The following is a 23,223-nucleotide window of genomic DNA, read 5'->3' as shown; positions in this document are numbered from 1 at the left end:
ATGGATGGAGCTAGATGCCATTATTCTTAGCAAACTAATGCAGGAACAGAAAACCAAATGCTGCATATTCTCACTTTAAGTGTGAACTAAATAATGAAACTCATGGACACCAAGAGGGAAACAATAAATAGTGGGGCCTACTTGAGGGTGGAGGGTGAAAGGTGCAATAGAAGCAAAAAAATAACTATTGGGTACCACGCTTAGTACCCAGATGAAGAAATTATATGTACAGCAAACCCCATGACACAACTTTATCACCATGCCATACCCGATCCTAAAATAAAAGTTAAAAAAAAAATAAACAATCTCACCTTTCTCCCAGAATCTGCAGGAGAAACAGTGTTTCTGAAACTTTGATTTACTTGAACACCAAGAGAAAGGAGAGGGGGTAGCTAGAATCCAGGTATGTGACAGTCAGATGAGAGTGGCCCTCACCTGGCAGAACCAAGCAGCTTAGTATAGGGCAGGTTCATGCAGGAACTTTCTCTACTTCTCTCCCTAGATCCTCCTGAGGATCAAGGTCAGTGCTCTCATGGAATGTTTAAAGGCAGAGAGAAGAATTACCTTCTAGAGCTAACGTGTTTCCCCCAAATCTCCCAATTTTTTTTTTTTTTTTTTTTTTTTTTAGCCATTGTACAAGATTGGGAAAATGTACACCTTCTGGGTAGATTCTGCATAGTGGAGAAAAGGCTTGAGAGGCATAAAGGCTGGACTTTACAATCACTTCCCCTAACGCCATCATTCTTATCTATGCATCTCTCTGGTAACCCAATCTACAGCCTGGTACCTCCCCCATGGTAATTTCTGAGGCATTACAGACACAGTCTTGCAAGTAGCTATGGTTGTGACTGAGTTTCTTCCTGACACCTTAGCTTTTCTCACGCTGCAAGGAAAGTCTTCTGGGAGGAGCGTGGAATCTGGAATGAAGCCAGAGGGCACGGCTATAATGGATCATTTAAATGTTGCAACTCAGAGAATCACTCAGAAGACTGGACACAATTCCGAAGAGACGCCCAGACAGAGAGACCAATGTCATCTATACCCGTGAGTTGAAAAGGCACAGCCTTCAATAATCTCAACTCACACAAACAACAACAACAACAAAAAAACTGGGAGATTTTATGAGATGAAAATATGAGCATTGCTTCTGTGAATGCTTTACTGACAGTTGTGGGTGTGTGGAAGAGAAACCCTGAGGCTACGGTATCTGAGATGCCTGTGGGGTGTGGTGTGTGGACCCTGGACCAGTGTAACCCTCTGTGAGCATGTGATAATGTCTGATGAGAGCGAAATCTGCTGAGATGATGTGACTTTATGTGGGAGGTGGATGGCCCACCAGGTTGAGCAGGTGTGTGTGTGAGTATAAGGGAGTGAGTGTGCATTGTCTTCATGACTGTGAAGTGTGTGTGAGCACAGCCAGACCAGCGCATGTGCATCTTATGTGCACAGTGAGCAAGTGTGTGTGACTCAGTGAGTAGAGTGGCTCTGTGTGTCTGTGGGTGTGTGTGCTGGGATGTTACTGTGTGTTGAAGTGGGAACATGCATGTGGCTTTCTGTGCATGTAAATGTTCCTCCCCACACAGCAGCACCTTTGATGAAGAAGCTTGTGTGTCCTTTCATGTGTGTCAATGTGGATCCCAGGTGGCTTACCTGGTGGGGATCTTGGGGATTGTGAGTTATCGAGGACTTGTTTCAGATCACTTATGAGAGTGGAATGTGTGATCAGTAGATGTCTCTTCCCAGTAAGAGTGAGGAAGAGGAATGCAGACTAGGGGTGATGATTTCACAGTTGGGGTCTGCACAGAGTTATCACTGGCTCTTGCCTCCAAGGCTCAGCTTCCCTGCTCCCAACCCAGGCTATTCTTCCCATCTTGGGACAGGAGTGTGCAGATACTGATTTGCTAGGGAAGGACATTAGAGACCGTGGTTTCAGAGACTGAATAACGCCAAATATCCACTGTAAGCTCTGTTTGAACTGAGACTAAACTTGTTCCTCCACCCACGAAAGAACAAGTTTACTTTCAGTTCAGACAGAGCTTACAGAGGATATTAATCAACCAAGTATCTGCATTCACTGGCTCATGGCTATAATCCCACCAATGGCAAAGATGGGACAATAACGTGAGGCCAGAAGTTTGAGACCACTCTGGGCATCACAGTGAGGCCTTTTATTTAAAAAAACCTTTAAATATCAACTGGCAGAGTGACAGGCACCTTTCACCCCAGCTACTCAAGAGGGAACAGGTGTGTGAGGATCACTGCCACCCAGGAGTTCGTGGTTTCAGTGAGCTATGACTGCACCCACTGCATGTCAGCCTGGGCGACAGAGCAAGACCCTATCTCAAAAATACAGAAAAATCATCAACCACTTGTAGTCGTCGTAGAAATCAATGATTCCCTCCAGTTATGTCCCTGACCCACGGGCTTCATTTGTGCAAGTCCTGGGGCTGTGCTCTCAGCAATGTGTCCCCTTCTGGGAAGGACGTCCATTGCCCTCGATGATTGTGATGCATGTGCATCCCTCACACAGGGGTTTCCTGTTCTTTCACTATTTCCCTTTCTCTTTTAACAAGCATTGTTTTTTACTGGAGTGAATTTTTAAATTCTTACATCCTCAAGTCTTGTTTTCATTTTCCGAGTTGAAAATGAAGGCAGGTCAGTGTTTCAGGAGGACTCCCCTGTTCTGCTAGATCACCCCTAACAGGCCCTACACATGCCAAGGATTAGGGTAAAAGTTTTACATATATTAACTCCTCTATTACGGAGAACATCCTACAAAGTAGGAATTCCTGATAATCTTCCTTGTGCTGGGGAAAATGAAGCAAGGAGAGCTCATGTAACAGATCTACGATGCACTGCTAGGAGGAAGCAGAATGAGGACCGGAATCCAGGTATCCTGGATCCTGAACTCTTGCTTTTACGTATGGGTCCACCGTATCTTTAGGAATATGAGCCCCTGACTGTGGTGGGGTGAAAGGGGGAGGCCTTGGAGTCTGTCCTTTGATCTCTAAACTCCTGCACCATGGGAATCTGTTACAGGAGGGGAGGCTGCACCTGACCCTGCACCTCTCACTCGCCCTCAATACCCTGGCAGGTGCCATACAAACTTCCTGTGTCCTTGTCTATTGGTTCCTGTGTGATTATCAAAGGGAGACCGAACCTCTCTTTTCTGTGAGTACTCCACGGTCCAACGGAGGGGGTGGAGAAGGGAGAATATTTGCTAAGGGCTTGATGTTATGTGTGAGTGATGTCGAAATGTCTAGCTGGCAGGATGGAGGCTTCATGCAGGTGCAGGTCCTGGAGACCCTCCAGCACCTGGCATCAGACCTGCAGCAACTGCATGTGGGCCAGCCATGGGGCCTAGGGGAGGAGAACACTCAGTGGGTTGGAGTTGGAGCTCTTCATCAAGGGGCATTGAATTTTCAGGGAATGAACAAGTCAGGCTCGGGTCAGTGACTGGCTCAGTTTTCATCTGGGGATGAGGAGCACAGCATCTCCCTGCCGGGGGCATGAGGAGCTGAAGCATCCCCACAGGGACCAAGCATGCAGTATCATCAGGGAGACTTTTGCCCTGGGTAAAGGGGGGACGGGATTTGTCTGGGTGTTTGTGCAAGGGAGGGACCTGCCCAACCTGCTGTGTGCTTCGCCCTCAGCAATGACCCACAGCTGCAGGTGGATTTCTACACTAGGACGGATGAGGACTCAGATATTGCCTTCCATTTCCGAGTGCACTTTGGCCATCGTGTGGTCATGAACAGTCGTGAGTTTGGGGTATGGAAGCTGGAAGAGAAATTACACTATGTGCCCTTTGAGGATGGCGAACCATTTGACCTGCGCATCTACGTGCGTCACAGTGAGTACGAGGTGAGCACTCCAGGAGCTCCCAGCACCCAGGCTCTGTGGGCCCCCAGAGCAGGAGGCAGCTCTCACTGACCCGGCCTCACCAGCCCCTCAGGGCCCATCTCCCATAACTACTCCTGCCCCAGGTTTTCATCACAGAGTGCCCTCTGCTTGCACTGCCATCCTCAGCTCTTTCCCAAATCCGACCAAGGTCAAGGTCAGCTCACCTTCCATTTTCCCCAAAGTAGAGACTCTCCTCTGTCTTTTCCCACAGTGCTCTTTTCTACTTATGCCATTAATTAAATTTTCTTTAAGCTGAATAAATACAATATACTTAAAAAAGTTGTTTTAATCATCAAAAATTAAGCCTTCATATCACTTTTGGGCCCCAATTCTACTCATAAGAACATTACCAGAGCTCTGCACTCCTTCAGAGAAACTTTTTTTTTTTTTTTTTTGAGACGGAGGTTTGCTCTTGTTACCCCCGCTGGAGTGCAATGGCGCGATCTCGGCTCACCGCAACCTCCGCCTCCTGGGCTCAGGCAATTCTCCTGCCTCAGCCTCCCGAGTAGCTGGGACTACAGGCACGCGCCACCATGCCCAGCTAATTTTTTGTAGTTTTAGTAGAGACGGGGTTTCACCATGTTGACCAGGATGGTCTCGATCTCTTGACCTCGTGATCCACCCGCCTCGGCCTCCCAAAGTGCCGGGATTACAGGCTTGAGCCACCGCGCCCGGCCGAAACTTTTTTTTTTTTTAGATAGAGTCTCACTTTGTCAACCAGGTGAGAATGCAGTGCTGTGATCTCAGCTCACTGCAACCTCCACCTCCTGGATTCAAGCGATCCTTTTGCCTTATCCTCCCAAGTGCTGGGATTACAGATGCATGCCACCACACCAGGCTAATTTTTGTATTTTTAGTAGAGACAGGATTTCATCATGTTGGCCAGGCTGGTCTTGAACTCCTGATCTTAAGTGATCCACCCACCTCGGCCTCCCAATATACTGGGATAACAGGCGTAAGCCACCATGCCCACCCTTCAGAGGAAATCTTTGCCTATGGAAGCATATAGATATGTCTGTGATTTCATTTGTTTTTAAGTAAATCCTGGTATAAGTTACTCTACACATTACACTTTAGAAACTAAGTTGATTTGTTGTCAAAGAATATATCTTGAAGACATTATCAACCCATGGTGCTGCTTTAGTTTCTAAAGATTGAATAATATTGCATGAAAAAGTTTACTCAAAATTATTGAACTTTACCCAATTTGGGCATTAAAGTTGTTTCCAGCATTTTGCTCTCACAAGTGATGCTGTATTAAGTTTTCTAATCAATCCTTTTGTCATTACCAACCTCCCAATACTTATATTGGAAGATAATTACCAAAAAAATGAAAAAACTGTTGAAAAATGTGTGCATCTTAAATTTGAAAAATTAATACTAATAAGGTGACTTCCTCTATAGCTTCAGTATAAGGAATATATCCATACTTTCCGGCTTTCTCTAATGAGCAGGCCAAAAGATTCACGTTTTATTCAGATTCAAGTGAGGGATCTTTTCCTGTGCTTAGAAGTGGTTGAAGATAATATCCTGTGTTTTACAACACCTGTCCTCCTTTGACTCTCTAACAACACTGGCTTTCATTCTTTGCCACTGCCACCTCAGATGTAGGCTACTCCAAAGAAAAACTGTGCCATCCGTAGTAAAAGGCAGTCACAGTTCATGGAAGTGAAAAGTATGCATTCAACGGACATGGTCTAGCACTAATCCTGTGGCAGGCTCTGTGCAAGATGCAGGGTCTCAAGTTCCTGAGACACAGGCTCTGGTGATGGGGATCATCCAGGCTAGAAGGGAGGCTGAGTTAACAGGGACTGTGTGACACAGTGTAGAACTTCACTAGAGAAATGAAAGGAAGCATTAGAAATAAAGTCATCAACTGTCTCAATAGGCACAAAATGTCATCTGTAAACAGAAATGTGTCTACCACATTCACTTGTATAACTAGGAGTTTTCTTAGGAAATATTATTGGTCCTAGGGCAGAGTGAAGAAGCTGAAAACTTGTTTGGTGGCATACTGTCTGATGCATTTTTCCTCTTGTAGGTAAAGGTAAATGGGCAATACATTTACGGCTTTGCCCATCGACACCCACCATCACATGTGAAGATGATTCAAGTGTGGAGAGATGTCTCCCTGACCTCAGTGTGTGTCTACAATTGAGGGAGATGATCACACTTTTCATTTTTGAGGAATCCATTTTTCTATATGACCATGGTATTCCTAGAGCCTGTTAACAATCCCTCCTCACCCCTTCCCCTATGCTTGGTCATTAAAACAGCACGAAACCTCACATAATTTGGTTCTTGCTTAAAGAAGAAGAAAGAGGAAGTAGGCATTCCCAAAAGGGGCCAGCACATTCTATGGGAGGCATCAGGAAATCAAAGGGGATAAACCTTCCTGTGAAGAAGTGAGTGACAAGGTCCCTGGAATGTCTGAGAAGACATTAGGAACAGCATCCTTCTGTAGCCTGTAGTTTACATCAGACAGTCTAAACCAAAATACTTACCCAATCTCAGGACTTACGGCACTGAAAATTAGGTAGCTGTTTACAGCCATGCAGGTGTACTTGATGGCTTTGGGTAGAACCTATAACTTGAGAAAAATTATGTGGAATTTCTTAATTTTTCCCACTGTTCTCAGGATGCTTATTGTCTATGAACACTGTGCCTGGCTTTGTGAGGCCTGGTGTGAAGGAAGTGAAGAAAAAGATGACAAGTTTTGCATGTGAAGTTTTCAATCCAAGTAATAATTAAGAGAATCCCTTAAAGAATCCAAATTATTCTTATTTGCAAATATTTGAAGATTTTTTTTTTTCATTTTATGTGGGGAGAATCCAGGGGCTTCTCTTTGGAAATAAATGATCATGGTTTTAGAGCAGAGAACATGTAGATTATTACCGGAATTGACACAATTCATGTATATGGACATAGTGAGCAGACCCTGCTTTGCTGCTATTCCGGTGATGAAGTGCAGCATAGCAAACCTCCTAACACATATTGGCTAAAAGCAGTTATTTGTTTTGATCTCTCCCAGCTTTACAGGTTACTAAACTCGTGTGTTAGATCATGTGATGGGAGTCAAGTTTTCTGAGAGATGTTTTAGGTTGGGATTTCAGAGAATGCTTTACTCATGTCCAACTCAACACTAGGGCTGAGTGAACACCTGAAAACAGGATGGTTATCTCCTTCACTACCTCACCTTCCCATTCATTGCTTTAATTTCCTCAAATAATGAGAGCCTCACAGTTCTTGGACTTAATAAATGGTGATTGGCTTTCACCAAAGAAAGCCTTTCGAAAGGCTCATGGAGAAGGTGCATGGCATCCTAGGACCTACCTTTGAATGGCAGACAGTGTCCCTTCTATGGTAGTACATTGATCAAGGTGAGTCACACAGCCCTAATCAAAAGGAGAGGACTCTACAAGCTGTGGTTATTGTGACTGTAGTCATGAGGGACCGTTCTTGGCAACTAGTTTCACTCAGATGCAACTGGCTTATATCTTTCCCACATACCAAAAACACGAACCCTGTAAGGAATCTCTGAGGGCAATTCCATTACAGGAACAGGCTCAGAGCGAAGCGCAGTAACTTATCTAATCAGGATGTGGTGTCTGTGAGGTGACCAAAGAAACACATTATCACACACCTATCTTAGAGGGGCAATATAAAATAGACAGCAATCACTACTCCATATTTTTGCTGAAACCAACCAGACACCTATTTTCATTTTCTTTGGGAATGTTTGCAGCACTTCTCTTCACCCTCCATTCTCAGCTTCCTGGAGTTCCTACCAAGATAGCAGAATGACAGCTCTTTTCCAACAAGAAGAGCTGTGATTATCTGCTTCATAGCATGTAAGGAGAGCCACTTAGGAAAAGAAAAACAACATATTACCTAAAAATCAATGAAGGTAGATTAAAGACAGTCCCACCAAATAGGCTCTTTGTGTGCAAGGACCATCTCAGGTGTCATTTCAATCATTAATTTCTCTCCTCATGTTCATTGCAATAGCTTCTGCAACTCCAGCCTCACTTATGGGTATGCCTCTCCCCTTACCCTTAGCATGCAGATACCTTAAGGTGCCAACACACAGTGGATGACACTCTTCATGCTCCTTTCCTTGTTTCTTTTCAGTATGGAATGTAATTCCTTCCCCTCTCACTGGAAGCTCTCGTGTTCTGATTGGGTACACTCTCCTCCTTACACCTTCCCTGTCACAGTCTTGGTCACTTCTCTTTTTGATAAAGGATCATACACCCTATCACCAGCATGGAATTCATTTTTTGGGGAATCACATAATTTGTGCTCTGAGTGGATAAAAACTATCCTGGAACCCCTGGCTTCCTGAGCAGAAAATGACTTGGAGTTTATATTGACTTCCCATGTGCCTGGCACCCATTTTATTTGAATAACTGACAGAGTCCTAAATTCCAGCCCTGCTAGGCAAACACAGTGACTGCCCTTTCTTGAATGATATTCACCATGTCAGTGTACTTCCTATGGCCATTCATTACATTAATCTTTATTCAGCTACTACTCTGTGCTCATGGTAGCCAGAAATGACATTCCAGATACAGAGATGACATAGAGTCCAGGGTCAATATTCAACTAACAATTTTTGAATTGCCTCTGGAGACCTACTCAACATCTACTCAACATCTCCTCAACCCAAATTCATGATCTTCTCCCAGCAAATAGGGCATTGCTCAAAAAGCAGGAAGTCATTTCTGAACTCTAAAGTCTCCCCATCTCAAAGGTCTTTTGGTCTTTCCAGTTTTTGCTGAAGTCCCCAAAGAATAAATATACTCTGTGATGTCCTTAATGCCTAACTCCCTCAGCACTGCTATTCCTCTGGGATGCCACTTGTGATGGTCCTAAACATTGGTGCATGTGGACCTCTGTTTGCAAATGAGAGGCCAAGAAGATGGAATAAAAGAGAAATTTTTTTTTTTTTTTTTTTTGAGACGGAGTTTCGCTCTTGTTACCCAGGCTGGAGTGCAATGGCGCGATCTCGGCTCACCGCAACCTCCGCCTCCTGGGTTCAGGCAATTCTCCTGCCTCAGCCTCCTGAGTAGCTGGGATTACAGGCACGCGCCACCATGCCTAGCTAATTTTTTGTAGTTTTAGTAGAGACGGGGTTTCACCATGTTGACCAGGATGGTCTCGATCTCTTGACCTCGTGATCCACCCGCCTCGGCCTCCCAAAGTGCTGGGATTACAGGCTTGAGCCACCTCGCCCAGCCAAGAGAAATTTTTTAAATTTCCCCCAATTTATTTGTTTTTGCCATTTTTTAATTTTTATTTTTGGTTCAAGTGTACATGTGCAGGTTTGTTACATAGGTAAACCCCTTGTCACGGATGTTACTTGTACAGATTATTTTATCACCCAGGTGCTAAGCAAAATACCCAATAGTTATTTTTTCTGCTCTTCTCCCTCCTCCTACCTCCACTTTCAAGTAGGCCCCAGTAAATGTTGTTTCCTTCTTTGTGTGTATGAGTTCTTATCATTTAGCTCCCACTTATAAGTGAGAACATGCAGTATTTTTTTCCGATTCTGCATTCGTTTGCTAAGGATAATGGTTTCTAGCTCCATCTACGTTCCCTCATAAGACATGACCTTGTTCTTTTTTATGGCTGCATAGTATTCCATGGCGTATATGTACCACATTTTTTGTATTCAGTCCATCATTGATGACAATTTAGGTTGATCACATGTCTTTGCTATTATGATTAATGCTGCAATCAACTAATATTTATACATATATATATATATATACATACATATTTCAATAATTTTGGGGATACAAGTGGTTTTTGGTTACATGCATACATTCTTTGGTGGTGATTTTTGAGACTTTAGTGCACCCACCACCTAAGCACTGTACACTGTACTCAATATGCAGTCTTTTATCCATCACTCCTTCTACTCTTCCATTAAGTATCCAAAGTTCATTCTGTTCCAACTAACCAGCCACTCTCCAACCACTGACAATCCCTAATCTATTCTTCTGTCTCCATGATTTGCATAGCCTAGACATTAATCATACAAAATGGCTTTTTGTGTCGGGCTTTTTTCCACTTAAAATTAAACACGTAATGTTTTTAAGGTTAATTTATGCTGTAGCATGTATCCATATTCCTGCTTCTTGTAGCTGAATAATATTCCATTTTATGAAGATATCACATTTTGTTTATCTTTTCAGCAGTTGATGAACAATTGGGTTATTTCTAGCCTTTGACTATTGTAAATCGTGCTCCTCTTAACATTTATGTACAAGTTTTTCTTTGAACACCTGTATCCAAGCCCAGAGGTGGAACTGTTAGGTCATATTTTATTTTTATGTTTAACTCATTGAAGAACCACAAACTATTTTTCACAGAAATGGTACCATTTTACATTTCCATCGCCAATGTAATCAAGTTCTAAAAATTTTCTGCATTCTCACCAACACTTGTTTTTTCGTTTTTAAAATTATAACCATCATAGTCGGTGTTAAGTAGTAACCTATGGCTTTTTTTGTGTGTGTATAATTTTATTTATTAACGCTGTAATTTTTTATTTCCATAGGTTTTTGGGGAACATGTGGTATTGGGTTACATAAGTTTTTTGTGGGTGATTTGTGAGATTTTGTTGCACCCACCACCCTAGCAGTATATACTGAACTCAATTTGTAGTATTTTATCCATCACCTTATTCCTAACCTTTCCCCTTGAGTCTCCATAAGAATGATACAATGAATGTGTCATTCTTATGCCTTAACACCCTCATAATTTAGCTCCCACTTACAATTGAGAACATACAATTTGTGGTTTTTCATTCCTAAGTTACTTCACTTAGAATAATGGTCTCCAATCCTGTCCAGGTTGCTGCAAATGCCATTTCTTTAATATATTCATTGATGGGCATTTCAGCTGTTTCACATTTTTGCAATTGTGAATTGTGCTGCTATAAACGTGTGTGCAAGTATCTTTTTTGTATAATGACTTCTTTTCCTCTGAGTAGATACTCAGTAGTGGGATTGCTGGATAGTTTTAATTCCTGAAGGAATCTTCACACTAGTTTACATTTCCACCAGCTGTGTAGAAGTGTTCCCTTTTCACTATATACGTGCCAACATTTTTTTTTTTTTTTAATAATTTTTTGATTATGGCCTTTCTTGCAGGAGTAAGGTGGTATCACATTGTGGAGACGGAGTTTCACTTTTGTTACCCAGGCTGGAGTGCAATGGCGCAATCTCGGCTCACCGCAACCTCCGCCTCCTGGGTTTAGGCAATTCTCCTGCCTCAGCCTCCTGAGTCGCTGGGATTACAGGCACGCGCCACCATGCCCAGCTAATTTTTTTTGTATTTTTAGTAGAGACGGGGTTTCACCGTGTTGACCAGGATGGTCTCGATCTCTTGACCTCGTGATCCACCCGCCTCGGCCTCCCACAGTGCTGGGATTACAGGCTTGAGCCACCACGCCCGGCCTGTATATCTTCTTATAAGACTTGTCTGTTCATGTCCTTAACTCACTTTTTGATATGATAGTTTTTTTTTTTCCTTGCTAATTTGTTTAAGTTCCTTGTAAATTCTGGATATTAGTCCTTTGTTGGATATATAGATTGTGAAGATTTTCTCCTACTCAGTGGGTTGTCTGTTTACTCTTCTGGCTGTTCCGTTTGCCATGCAAAAACGGTTTAGTTTAATTAAGCTTCACCTATTTATCTTTTTTTGTTGTTGCATTTGCCTTTGGGCTCTTGGTAATGAAATCTTTGTGTGCAAACTCGTCAGCCAAGGAGGCATGAAAGCCCTGCTTGCTTTCTTAGCTGGGAGGCTGTTAGCCTGGGCCAAGTTCTCAGTCCTTGTCACCCACTGCCTGGAAAAAAAACTCAGTGCTGTTGTGGGTAGCATGGTGAGAGTGAGACCAGCCTTTTGGGTTGCAGGAGGGCTGGAAGAGGCCTGTAACTGCTGGCGTTCCCCTACTTCCCTGACAACCTGTATGATACAGTAGAGGAAGCCATAATCCTCCTGGTAACATAACTCCATTAACTTGGAAATCACATCCTAAACCCCCCACAGCAGCCACAGCAAGCCCCCACCCAGGATCTCAAATATACTCTGTGCTCAGACATGCTTAACATGGTCCTTAAATGATGGTCCTTCCCAACCCACCCTAATAGCTCAAGATAGATGTCATGTTTTTTATTTGCATTTCCTTCATGATTAATGACATTAAATATCTTCTCATGTGCTTCATGGTCATTTGTATCTCTTTTTGAAGAAATGTCATTTGCTTATTTTAAAATTGGGTTGCTTGTCTTTTTGTTGTTCAGTTGTGAACTTTCTTCATATATTCTGGATACTAGACACTTACCAAGTTATGATTTGCCAAAATATATTTTCCATTCTTCAGGTTCTCTTTTCACTCTCTTTATAGTGTTTATTAATGCACCAAATTTTTAACTTTGTTAAGGCCAATTTTATTTTTTTCTTTATTGCTCATGCTTCTGGTATCATACCAAAGAAATCATTGCCAGATCCAAGGTCATGAAGGTTCAACCTTATATTTATTCTAAGTATTTGGCAGTTTTTTTTTTTTTTTTTTTGAGACGGAGTTTCGCTCTTGTTAGCCAGGCTGGAGTGCAATGGTGCGATCTCGGCTCACCACAACCTCCGTCTCCTGGGTTCAAGCAATTCTCCTGCCTCAGCCTCCCGAGTAGCTGGGACTACAGGCGTGCGCCACCATGCCCAGCTAATTTTTGTATTTTTAGTAGAGACGGGGTTTCACCATGTTGACCGGGATGGTCTCGATCTCTTGACCTCGTGATCCACCCGCCTCGGCCTCCCAAAGTGCTGGGATTACAGGCTTGAGCCACCGTGCCCGGCGTATTTGGCAGTTTTATCTCTTACATTTGGGTCGTTGATCCATTTTGAGGTAATTTTTGTATATGGTATAAAGGGGGAGTACAGTTTCATTCTTTTACATGTGGATATTCAGTACAACAAACCTCCATGGCGGGTTTACCTGTATAACAAGCCTGCACATCCTGCACATGTACTCTTAACTTAAAATTTAAAATAAAAGTCAAGAAAAAAACCCATAAAAACAAAAATCATTTATTCAAGAGACAATTCCTTCCCATATTGAATGGTCTTAGCACCCTTGTTGAACTCAATTTACAATGGATGTTCAGTTTTATTTCAGGTCTCTCAATTCTGTTCCATTGATATATAAGTTTATCTTTAAGCAAGTATCAATGCATTTCAATTAGTGTACTTTTTTAAAGCAAGTTATGAAATTAGAAATCTGAGTTATCTAACTATCTGAGCTAACTTTGATATCTGGGATTTTTTGAGACCATGCAGTCTGTTTCCTTTGCAGTTATGCCATGTTTTTTGAAATTAGATCCTACATATGAGTTTCATCACTCAGCACTCTCTTCACTATGCTTGCAGGATATAAGGCTTTCTTTAAATGCTATCATCAGCAACATCTAGCCTTCAAAGTGTGCCATGAATTGATAATTGTTGGGCGTGAATGTCTCCCTCCCTCCCTCCTTCTTTGTCTCTCTCTCTCTCTTTTCTTTCTTTTGGTAAAAAAATTCCAATGCCGTGAAAAACCAAACCAAGTACTTCCACAATCCTATGATTACCATTGTACCCCTACCATTCTAGTGCCACAGCTACTGTAGTCCTTCACCTTCTCTCAGCACTTCCTGCCAATAAAGCACTGGTGACTATTCTTAGTAATTGTGACACAAGTTATCGTAATATTAAGCAAGACTTAGTAATTGTGGTACTAAGTATACCATGAGTAATCACTAGTTCATTACCAGCAACGGATCTTTACTGTGATCTGCCCAATAAGAGATTTAGGTTCCAATTATGAGGGTCCACCTTCTTTCTATGCCTTTTTCTTGCATAAACGTGGTCCACACTTCCCCCTTTAAATATGAAATATTTCTTAGTACTCTCTGCCCAGAAGATGAAAGGAAGTATGTATCTATCTGCTCCATCCCCACTTGTTAAAAAGTCATCCTACTGGCATTAAGTCTCCCACTATTTTGATTTGTAGATGCATGGGTGCTGAGAGGATTTCGGCGAGATTCTTATTCCACCATTTCAAAGAAGCCCAGTGCTGGAAAGAGGAAGGTACTGGAAATATAGATACTAAGGAAAGGCAATGTCAGTGTGCACCTGCATTAAGCTAGTGAAAAACTGTCTGGACCTGGTCACCTTAGTGACGGCTGGATGAAGAGGTGGGACTGAGAGGATATCATGTGGTACAGGAAAAGCCTGATATACTAACCTCCTTTCAATTGCTCACACACACGAAGCTCATTTTCATTTTTGGAGCCTCATATATGACAAATTCAAAAAGTGTCAAAAAATTTCATAACAAGGCAGGGAGAACGTTCTAGATTAAAACAGACTAAAGAAGCATAGCAGCTAAGTGCGTGAAACCTGATTAGATGCTGGATTTTAAAACAACTATAAAGGACATGCTTTTGGACAACTGAGCAAATTTAAATAGTACTGTAAATTAGACATTGATTCTTAGATCGTGGCAGAGTAGAACTTCTATCAATCTTGTGGATCTGAAGATACAAAAATTGTAGATTGGTGTCTGCCAAGTGGGAGAGAGGGTTAGGCTTTCAGTTGGAGTACTGAAAGGAATATTCCCTAGAGGAGGCATCCCCAACCCCCAAGTCACAGACCAGTAACAATCCACGGCCTGTTAGAAAAGGAGTCACACAGCAGGAGGTGAGCAGCAGGTAAGCATTGCCATCTTAGTGGCCTCCCGTCAGATCAGCCCTAGCGCTAGATTCTCATAGGAGTGTGAATTAAAATTTTATGACCAGAATTTCACATTGCAGGTACAAGTGTATAGTTTTATTGCAAACAGTAGCATGGCTATAACAGTCGCCACAAGAGTGGTATGGTACAAAAAAAAATTTGTTTAAAACTTTACCTGCCTAAGGTAAAACATTTCCCTTTGGGGATTTAAAGACTTACAAGTACAATTTTATGTATAATTAAAATTTCCTGCAAATATGCATTTTAAAAATTTTAATATTTGGTTTGCAAATTTTTTCACATTGATATTCTGGACATATCTCTGGGCTGTTAGGGGTTGCTTCCTCAACTTTCTAGGCTTTGGCCTGAGTGTGATGTATTCAGGAATTGATTCCTCTAAATTTTACTACTGAAAGGATGAAAGAAGAACAGTGTAGGGCCCTTCCCAGCTTGGCTTAGAAAAGAAGAGAGAGGAGAGTTTTTACTAATACTAAATTTCCTGGGTTAAATAAAGGTGGTTTTATTTCTTTGGATTTTTGCTACTTGTGTTAACGCCTTGAGACCTCCTTGCCTCTGACTTAGCTTCCTGATGAGCTAATTTATTTCCTTTGGCTACCTTATTTATTTTCTTTTGATGTTCCCTACAATGCATCCCTGCTATTTCTTGTGGAAGAAAAACTGAAGATAATAACCTGCTAATTTCCTGGTGATATTTTACGGGAGATTCATTAGCGGTAAGAAAGTGCCTTTCCTTTTAAATAGCTGCATGAGCATGGAAAATTGGGAACGCATACTTGGAGTTAGTATAAATGTTAGCTACCATTCCCTTGTTTAATTTGGTTGCTCTTGTAAGAGCTATTAGCTCAGCTAATTGAGTGCTTGTGTTTGGGGAGAGTGACTACTGCTTATCCTGCTTTATGTACTTCTTGCTTCACCAGCTGTTTGCTAGCTAAGAGCTTCCCTTAGAGGACAGTGATCCTGACACAGTACATGGGTTGTAACCAGTTGAATTATTTCCTGCGGTATACTTGGAGGCTTTTATGACTAGTAGAGCTATTACAACAATGACTTGGAAGCATGTGTAAACAGGTCTTTCTAACTACAATTACGTTTGAGAAAAATATTGGATTAGAGTTTTTCCTGAGATGTCCCTTACAGTCGTGCTATCAGAAAGGGGAAGCATAGATTAGAGAGGAAGAAAAATAGAGACTGGCTCTAGTGTTTAAAACTACCTATGTAATAAACTTCTTCAGGATGAGCTGTTCCTCCACTAAACTAGGCAATAAGGAGGTATACTGTATTAGTGCCTCTCCTAGCCTTTCCGTAAGGCTACGGAATTCTTATCTGGCTCTTGGTTCATTATAAACAGTTTAGAGTAACAGAGAAGTTTGGGTCTGGTTTTTAAAAATGTGTTAAAAAATTGGTTTCTTGCCGGGCGCGGTGGCTCAAGCCTGTAATCCCAGCACTTTGGGAGGCCGAGGCGGGTGGATCACGAGGTCAAGAGATCGAGACCATCCTGGTCAACATGGTGAAACCCCGTCTCTACTAAAACTACAAAACATTAGCTGGGCATAGTGGCGCGTGCCTGTAATCCCAGCTACTCAGGAGGCTGAGGCAGGAGAATTGCCTGAACCCAGGAGGCGGAGGTTGCGGTGAGCTGAGATCGCGCCATTGCACTCCAACCTGGGTAACAAGAGCGAAACTCCGTCTCAAAAAAAAAAAAAAAAAAAATTGGTTTCTTTTCCATTCATTTCCTGAACTATTGGGGTTTTAGCTAGGGCTATTTACCAGAACTGCTTCCCTCTCTTTTGGGAATGCTGTTTTTGGCTATGTCTTTGATTTTTCTATCTGCTTTTTTCCCTTTTGGTGTATTTTAGGAGCTACAATGCTCATCTCCAGAATCATCTGCTGCTTACAGAACTACCTGCTTTTCAGCTGCAGTGAGAGCTTGGTTTAGGAGACCATAACATCCCACTATGTGAGGTAAAACATCTGATGTAAATTTTGGAAAGCTTCTGTATACCTATAAGAGTTTTTAGAAAATTGGTCTAAGATTCCCTTCATTTACCTAAAGTTTTGTAATGAGACGGGAACTTGATGGGAGCCCAAATAAGGAGGATCCTCAGATGGTTCCCTTGACAGTTTTTTTTAATTTTGGGGAACCATTTTCCCTGGGCCTTCCTGATATGATTGCTAAAAATGCTGAATTGATCTTACACCATTTGCAAAAGTTTAGTAAAAATGCCATGGCTTTGCACACACACACACAAAAAGAGTTTACTTTATCTTAAAAATTTTGAGCTTAAAGAAGTTTCAGTGTTTCAGAGTGCACTCCATAGGGGTGCGAGCCAAAGATAATTTATTACCCATTTATAAAAAGAAGCGAGAATAAAAGCATCCTCTTCATCTCCTTCCTTTTCATATGACCCAGAGTGGAGGAGAAGACAGGGAGTGTCTTTTGAATACATTTCCTTCCTGGTTTCTGGATCTCACACCATTATAAATGTGTCCCCCATGGTTGTAGGCATGGCCCTTCGAGCCATGGAACTAGATGAACTAAGTGATGGGTTAACCATGCTTACCTATGCAATCTTAGTTTTTCCACCTGGTGTGATTTACTTTTGATTTCCTAAACCTGTGTGATTTGCCTAGCTCCCCAGAAAATGGATCTCTGAAGAGACTGTGTCACCTTTGGGCAAGGCTTCTTTAATGCACGCAATGTGCTAGATTGCCTGCTATTTTGACCCATGCTAATGTACTTATCCTTAAAAAAAAATTCTGGTTAACTTCCAAACTTAACATCCACTTACTAAAGAAGTACTGTCTTAATTGGAGACAGAATAGGTGCCTTAAAAGAAGGCAGAAATGGAATGCTGTTTTCCTATCGAGGGAAAGATATCGGGACTAAAATCTGGCTGTGGGAGACATCCTATTCCTAGCTGTTGAAATCAGAGCTTTCCCATCCACAGAAGTAGCAGTACAAAAGCACAAAATGGAAAAGTTGTGAAGCTGCAATGTACCACAGAGAACCAACATTGTGTCTAATGAACAGGACTTTTATTACCACTACGTGGCAGTGTCGGCTTAGAAATACCATGTGCTCGCTGGAAAAACCATAAAGAGACAGATGTTTATTGAGTTACTGCATGCCCTGATTTGTAATCTTCTCTAACAGACCTGTTTCCCTGAACTGCAAAGATTCCTGCAATAAGACACACACACACACACACACACACACACACACACACACACACACACAGAGAGAGAGAGAGAGAGAGAGAGAGAGAGAGAGAGAGAGAGAGAGAGAGAGTGCGAGTAGAGAGAGAAAGTTTGGCAACAGGATAGCAGGAAGAGAGCCTTGATACTAAAGGACAGATTTAAAGTTGAGATTCATTCCATACTCATCAGTTTGATGAATAAATTCCCATTCCCGGCCAGAGCACCAAAATGTTATGGCTCCAATGATTGGAGGAACACTAGGGTCCTTGGTTTAACGCACTGACAAGATTAACTTTTAAGGAGTAAAAAGATTAATAGGCAAGAAAGAAGAAAGGAAGAAGAAAACAACTCCTCTGTACAGAGACAGAGGGAGAGGGGATTCAAACAAAGAGAAAACGCCGTGTGCAGAGGAAATGTGGCTGCTTATATTGAAATTCTGGAGGAGGCACTGTCTGGTTTCCATAGAGTTCAGCAGATTGGTTTGACCAGGTGTGTTATTTACGTAGCCCATGAAAAAAACTGACCCTCCCAACTTAGCCCTTTAATATGAAAATGCAGATTGCCACAATATTTCAAAAACATGGTGTTATCTGGAGTTGCCGCGACACTTGGTATACCCGGTGACAAGGAAAAGACGGCGGGAATCACCATATTGAGTAAACCCTGTTTCTAATGGCTGGCAACTGCATATCAAAGCTTGCTGGCCTGCCCCTTCAAGCTACTTTTTCTGTTAGATTTCATATGGAATCAAAAAATAAGATTTCATATGGAATCTTAAATTTCATATAGAATCAAAAAAGAGCCCACATAGCCAAGAGAATTCTAAGAAAAAAAAAAAAAACAAAAAACAAAAAACAAAAAAAACGAAGCTGGAGGTATCACACTACCTGACTTCAAACTATACTACAGCCTACACTAATCAAAACAGCATGTACTAGTACCAAAACAGAGATATAGACCAATGGAACAGAACAGAGGCCTCAGAAAGAATGCCACACATCTACAACCATCTCATCTTTGCAAATCCTGACAAAAACAAGCAATGGGGAAAGGATTCCCTATTTAATAAATGGTGTTTGCAGAACTAGCTAGCCATATGCAAAAAACTGAAACTGGATCCCTTCCTTACATCTTATACAAAAATTAACTCAAGATGGATTAAAGATTTAAATGTAAGGCCTAAAACCATAAAAACCTTAGAAAAAAACCTAGGCAATATCATTCAGGACATAGGCATGGGCAAAGACTTCATGAATAAAACACCAAAAGCAATGGCAACAAAAGCCAAAATAGGCAAATGGGATCTAATTAAACCAAAGAGCTTCTGCACAGAAAAAGAAACTATCATCAGAGTAAACAGGCAACCCACAGAATGGGATAAAATTTTTGCAGTCCACCCATCTGACAAAGGGCTAATATCCAGAACCTACAGAGAACTGAAACAAATTTACAAGAAAAAAACAACCTCTTCAAAAAGTGGGTGAAGGATATGAACAGACACTTCTCAAAGAAGACACTTATGCAGCCAACAAGCATATGAAGAAAAGCTCATCATCACTGGTCATTAGAGAAATGCAAATTAAAACCACATCTAGATACCATCTCATGCCACTTAGAATGGCGATCATTAAAAAGTCAGGAGACAACAGATGCTTGACAGGATGTGAAGAAATAGGAATGCTTTTACACTGTTGGTGGGAGTGTAAATTAGTTCAACGATTGTAGAAGACAGTATGGCAATTCCTCAAGAATCTAGAACTAGAAATACCATTTGACCCAGCAATCCCATTACTAGGTATATACCCAAAGAGTTATAAATCACTCTATTATAAAGACATATGCACACATATGTTTATTGTGGCACTGTTCACAATAGTAAAAACTTGGAACCAACCCAAATGTCCATCAATGATAGACTGGATAAAGAAAATGTGGCACATATATATCATGGAGTACAATGAAGCCATATAAAAGAATGAGTTCATGTCCTTTTTAGGGACATGGATGAGCTGGAATTCATCATTCTAGCAAACTAATGCAAGAATAGAAAACCAAACACCTCATGTACTCACTCATAAGTGAGAGTTGAACAATGAGAACACATGGACACAGGAAGGAGAACATCACATAATGGGGACTGTTGGTGGGGGGCACAGGGGGATAGCATTAGGAGAAATACCTAATGTAGATGATGGGATGATGGATGCAGCCAACCACCATGGCACATGTATATGTATGTAACAAACCTGCATGTACTGCATATGTATCCCAAAACTTAAAGTACAATTTTTTTTTTAAAAAAAGAGTAACAATGGCAGGTACTACTTTGTAGAGTGTAAATCTTGGACACAGATGGATGCAAGGCAAACTCTTTGGTCAGAGCACACACTGTCCATTCTCACTGATGACCTCACCTTCAGCCTCTAGGATCAAGTTTTCTATAAAGGGTTTATAGTCACTGATGATAAAACTGAAGAGCAAATTTTTTAAAAAGAGAGAGGAAAAGGGGAGGAAGAAAGGGAATTCTAATACATTCCATCTTTAAATTCTAACACAGGTTTTAAGGATGCTTCTTCTCATCACAAAAAGAAAAAAGAAAAAAAAAAAACTCAAAGAGGGGTCCTGAGGCATCTGTCCCAGGTGAAGAAGACTGCATTAAGGCTGAAGTTTTATCACCTGTAACTGCCTCTGTCCTCACAGAGGTTTGGAACTCACATGTAAATCCAGGACTAGACTTAAGAATCTAACCTTTTTGCCTGAATCTCCAGGAGAAACAATGTCACTGAAATGTTGATTCACATGAACCTCCCAGAAAGAAAGGAGGAGTTGCAGCTAGAGCCCAGGTGTGTGAGAGACAGAAGGGAGTAGCCCACAACTGGCAGAGACAAGGGCTTTGTGACGGGGGAGGAGACAAGGAATTTTTTAACCTCTTTCCACAGGTCCTGCTCTCCCAGAAAGATATAAGGGCCGGTGCTCTCCCAGAAACTCTTGAAACAAAGAGAAGGATTACCTTCTAGGTAAGGATTACTTTACCCAACACTTTTCTCCAGAATCCCCATTTTTTTCTTTTTTTAATATTGCACAAGTTAGGACAATGTACACCTTCTAGGTGGATTCTGCACAGTGCAGAAAAGGCTTATAAATTATAAAAAACTATTTTAAAATGCACATGGAACCAAAAATGAGTTGAATAACCAAGACAATTCTAAGCAAAAAGAACAAAGACGGAAACATCACATTACCCAACTTCCAACTGTACTACAAGGCCACATAACCAAACAGCACGGTACTGGTACAAAAACAGGTCCATAGACCAGTGGAACAGAACAGAGAGCCCAGAAATAAGGTCGCACACCTACAACCATCTCATCTTTGACTAAATCAACCAAACAAGCAATGGAAAAAGGACTTCTGATTCAAGACATGGCATTGGGATAACTGGCTAGCTATATGCAGATGATTGAAAGTGAACCCCTTCCTTGCATTATGTAGAAAAATCAACTAAAGATGGATTAAAGACTTAAATGTAAAACCCAAAACTATAAGAAACCTGGAAGACTACCCAGGCAATACCATTCTGAATATAGGAATGGGCAAAAGTTTCATGACAAAAATGCCAAAAGCAGTAACAAGAAAAACAAAAATTGACAAATGGATCTATTTAAATTAAAGAGCTTCTGCACAGCAATGGAAACTATCAACAGAGACAACAGACAACCTACAGAATGGGAGATGACATTTGCAAATGATTTATCTGAAAATGGTCTAATATCTAGCATCTATAAAGAATTTTAACAACTTTTCAAGAAAAAAAAAAAACCATAAAAAAGTGGGCAAAGGAATGGGCACAGTGGCCCACAGTAATTCCAGCAGTTTGGGTGGCTGAGGCAATCGGATGGCTTGAGCCCAGGAGATCAAGACCAGCCTGGGCAACATGGCAAAACCTTGTTCCTACGAAAAATAGAAAAATTAGCTGGGTGTTCTTACACACACACACCTGTAATCCCAGCTACTAGGAGGCTGAGCTGGGAGGATCGCCTGAGCCCAGTTTGCACCACTGCACTTCAGCCTAGGTGTCAGAATGAGACCCTGTCTCAAAAAAAAAAGTAGACAAAGGACAGGAAAAGACACCTTTCAAAAGGCACCACACCACTACTGCCTGGATGAAGAAGGAGTGGCATTAGCAATTCAAGTCTGTTTGCTCCATCCCTTCAGTGCCTCTTTCAGTGATATGGAGTTATAACCAGGTATCTATGAGGACTCACCTGCTTTGTGGTTCTTATGGAGGTGTTTTTCCTCTGTAGATACTTGTTAACTTTATGTCTTGAGGGGTGGGGGTAAGATTGGTGGAGCCTTCTATTCTGCCATCTTGCAAGGCAAGACATTACATTCACTTCTTTTTTCCAGAAGACAACACGCCGATCCTTTATACTGATGATATTATGCTGATGAGACCTGGTGATCAGGAGGTGGCCATGATGTTAGACACACTGGTTAGACACTTGTGTGCGTCAGTCAGGAATAAATACCAGAAAAATTCAGGGTACTTCCCATTTTCTGAAATTTCAAGGACTCCAAGTGACTGGGGCATCTAAAGATATCCCTTCTCATATGCAGGTGGAGTCTTTGCATAAGGCCCCTCCTGACTAGGGACATGTGCCTAGTCAGACTCTTTGAATTTTGGATGCTGTACATACCTCACTTGAGTACATTCCATTCACCCATCTACACCGTATTTTTTAAAAGCTGTTAGTTTTGTGTGGGGCCCAGAATAAGGGAAAGCTGTGCACCAGACAGACCCAGGCTGTCATGCACGTTTCTCTGGCCTGGGATTCAGCAGGAGCAATGGCGCTTGAAGTGTCAGTGACAGGTAGAGATGCTCTTAGAAACTTTGGCAGGGTCCCATACGTGAATCACAGTACAGACCCTTAAGATTTTAGAGCAAAGCCATACCATCCTTGTGGATAACTGCTCAGCTTTTGGGAAAAAGCATTTGTCTTGTTACTGGGCCTTAGCAGAGGCTGAATGCTTACCAATGGCCTCCAATTTACTATGAGACCTGGCTACTGGACAAGACCTGGCCAGGTGGGTCTGACCAAGCAGCTAAAAAGTTGGACATTCACAGCAGCTCTCCATTGTCAACTAGAAATGGTCTATGTGAGATCAGGCTTAAGCAGGCTCTGAAGGCACATGAAAGCTGCAGGAAAATGGTTCCAAAGCTCTGGAGCCCTTACTCCTGCCCCATTACCTTCTCTGTCTAGTCTGCACCTGTAGCCTCAGACTCCATATATGGAGTCTTTCCAGAAGTTCACCTCCGTTTGGGCG

General features: G+C 41.8%; 1 protein-coding gene across 1 annotated transcript; it reads left to right on the top strand.

The window, feature by feature from the left end:
• The first annotated feature begins 2,199 nt into the window (after nt 1-2,199).
• LOC116530641 (galectin-16-like) lies at nt 2,200-6,191 on the top strand. Its single transcript, XM_032248800.1, is given in 5 exon segments — nt 2,200-2,467; nt 2,470-2,513; nt 3,095-3,171; nt 3,654-3,864; nt 5,945-6,191. Coding segments are annotated over 5 exon segments (510 nt in total). The 5' UTR covers nt 2,200-2,406; the 3' UTR covers nt 6,062-6,191.
• The last annotated feature ends 17,032 nt before the right edge of the window (nt 6,192-23,223 follow it).

This window comes from Sapajus apella, unplaced genomic scaffold (genome assembly GCF_009761245.1).
Source record: "Sapajus apella isolate SASKATOON/1434 unplaced genomic scaffold, GSC_monkey_1.0 scaffold68, whole genome shotgun sequence".
NCBI classification, from domain to species: domain Eukaryota; kingdom Metazoa; phylum Chordata; class Mammalia; order Primates; family Cebidae; genus Sapajus; species Sapajus apella.
Note: the sequence above shows the minus strand (reverse complement) of the source record. Positions and strands in the feature narration are given on the sequence as shown.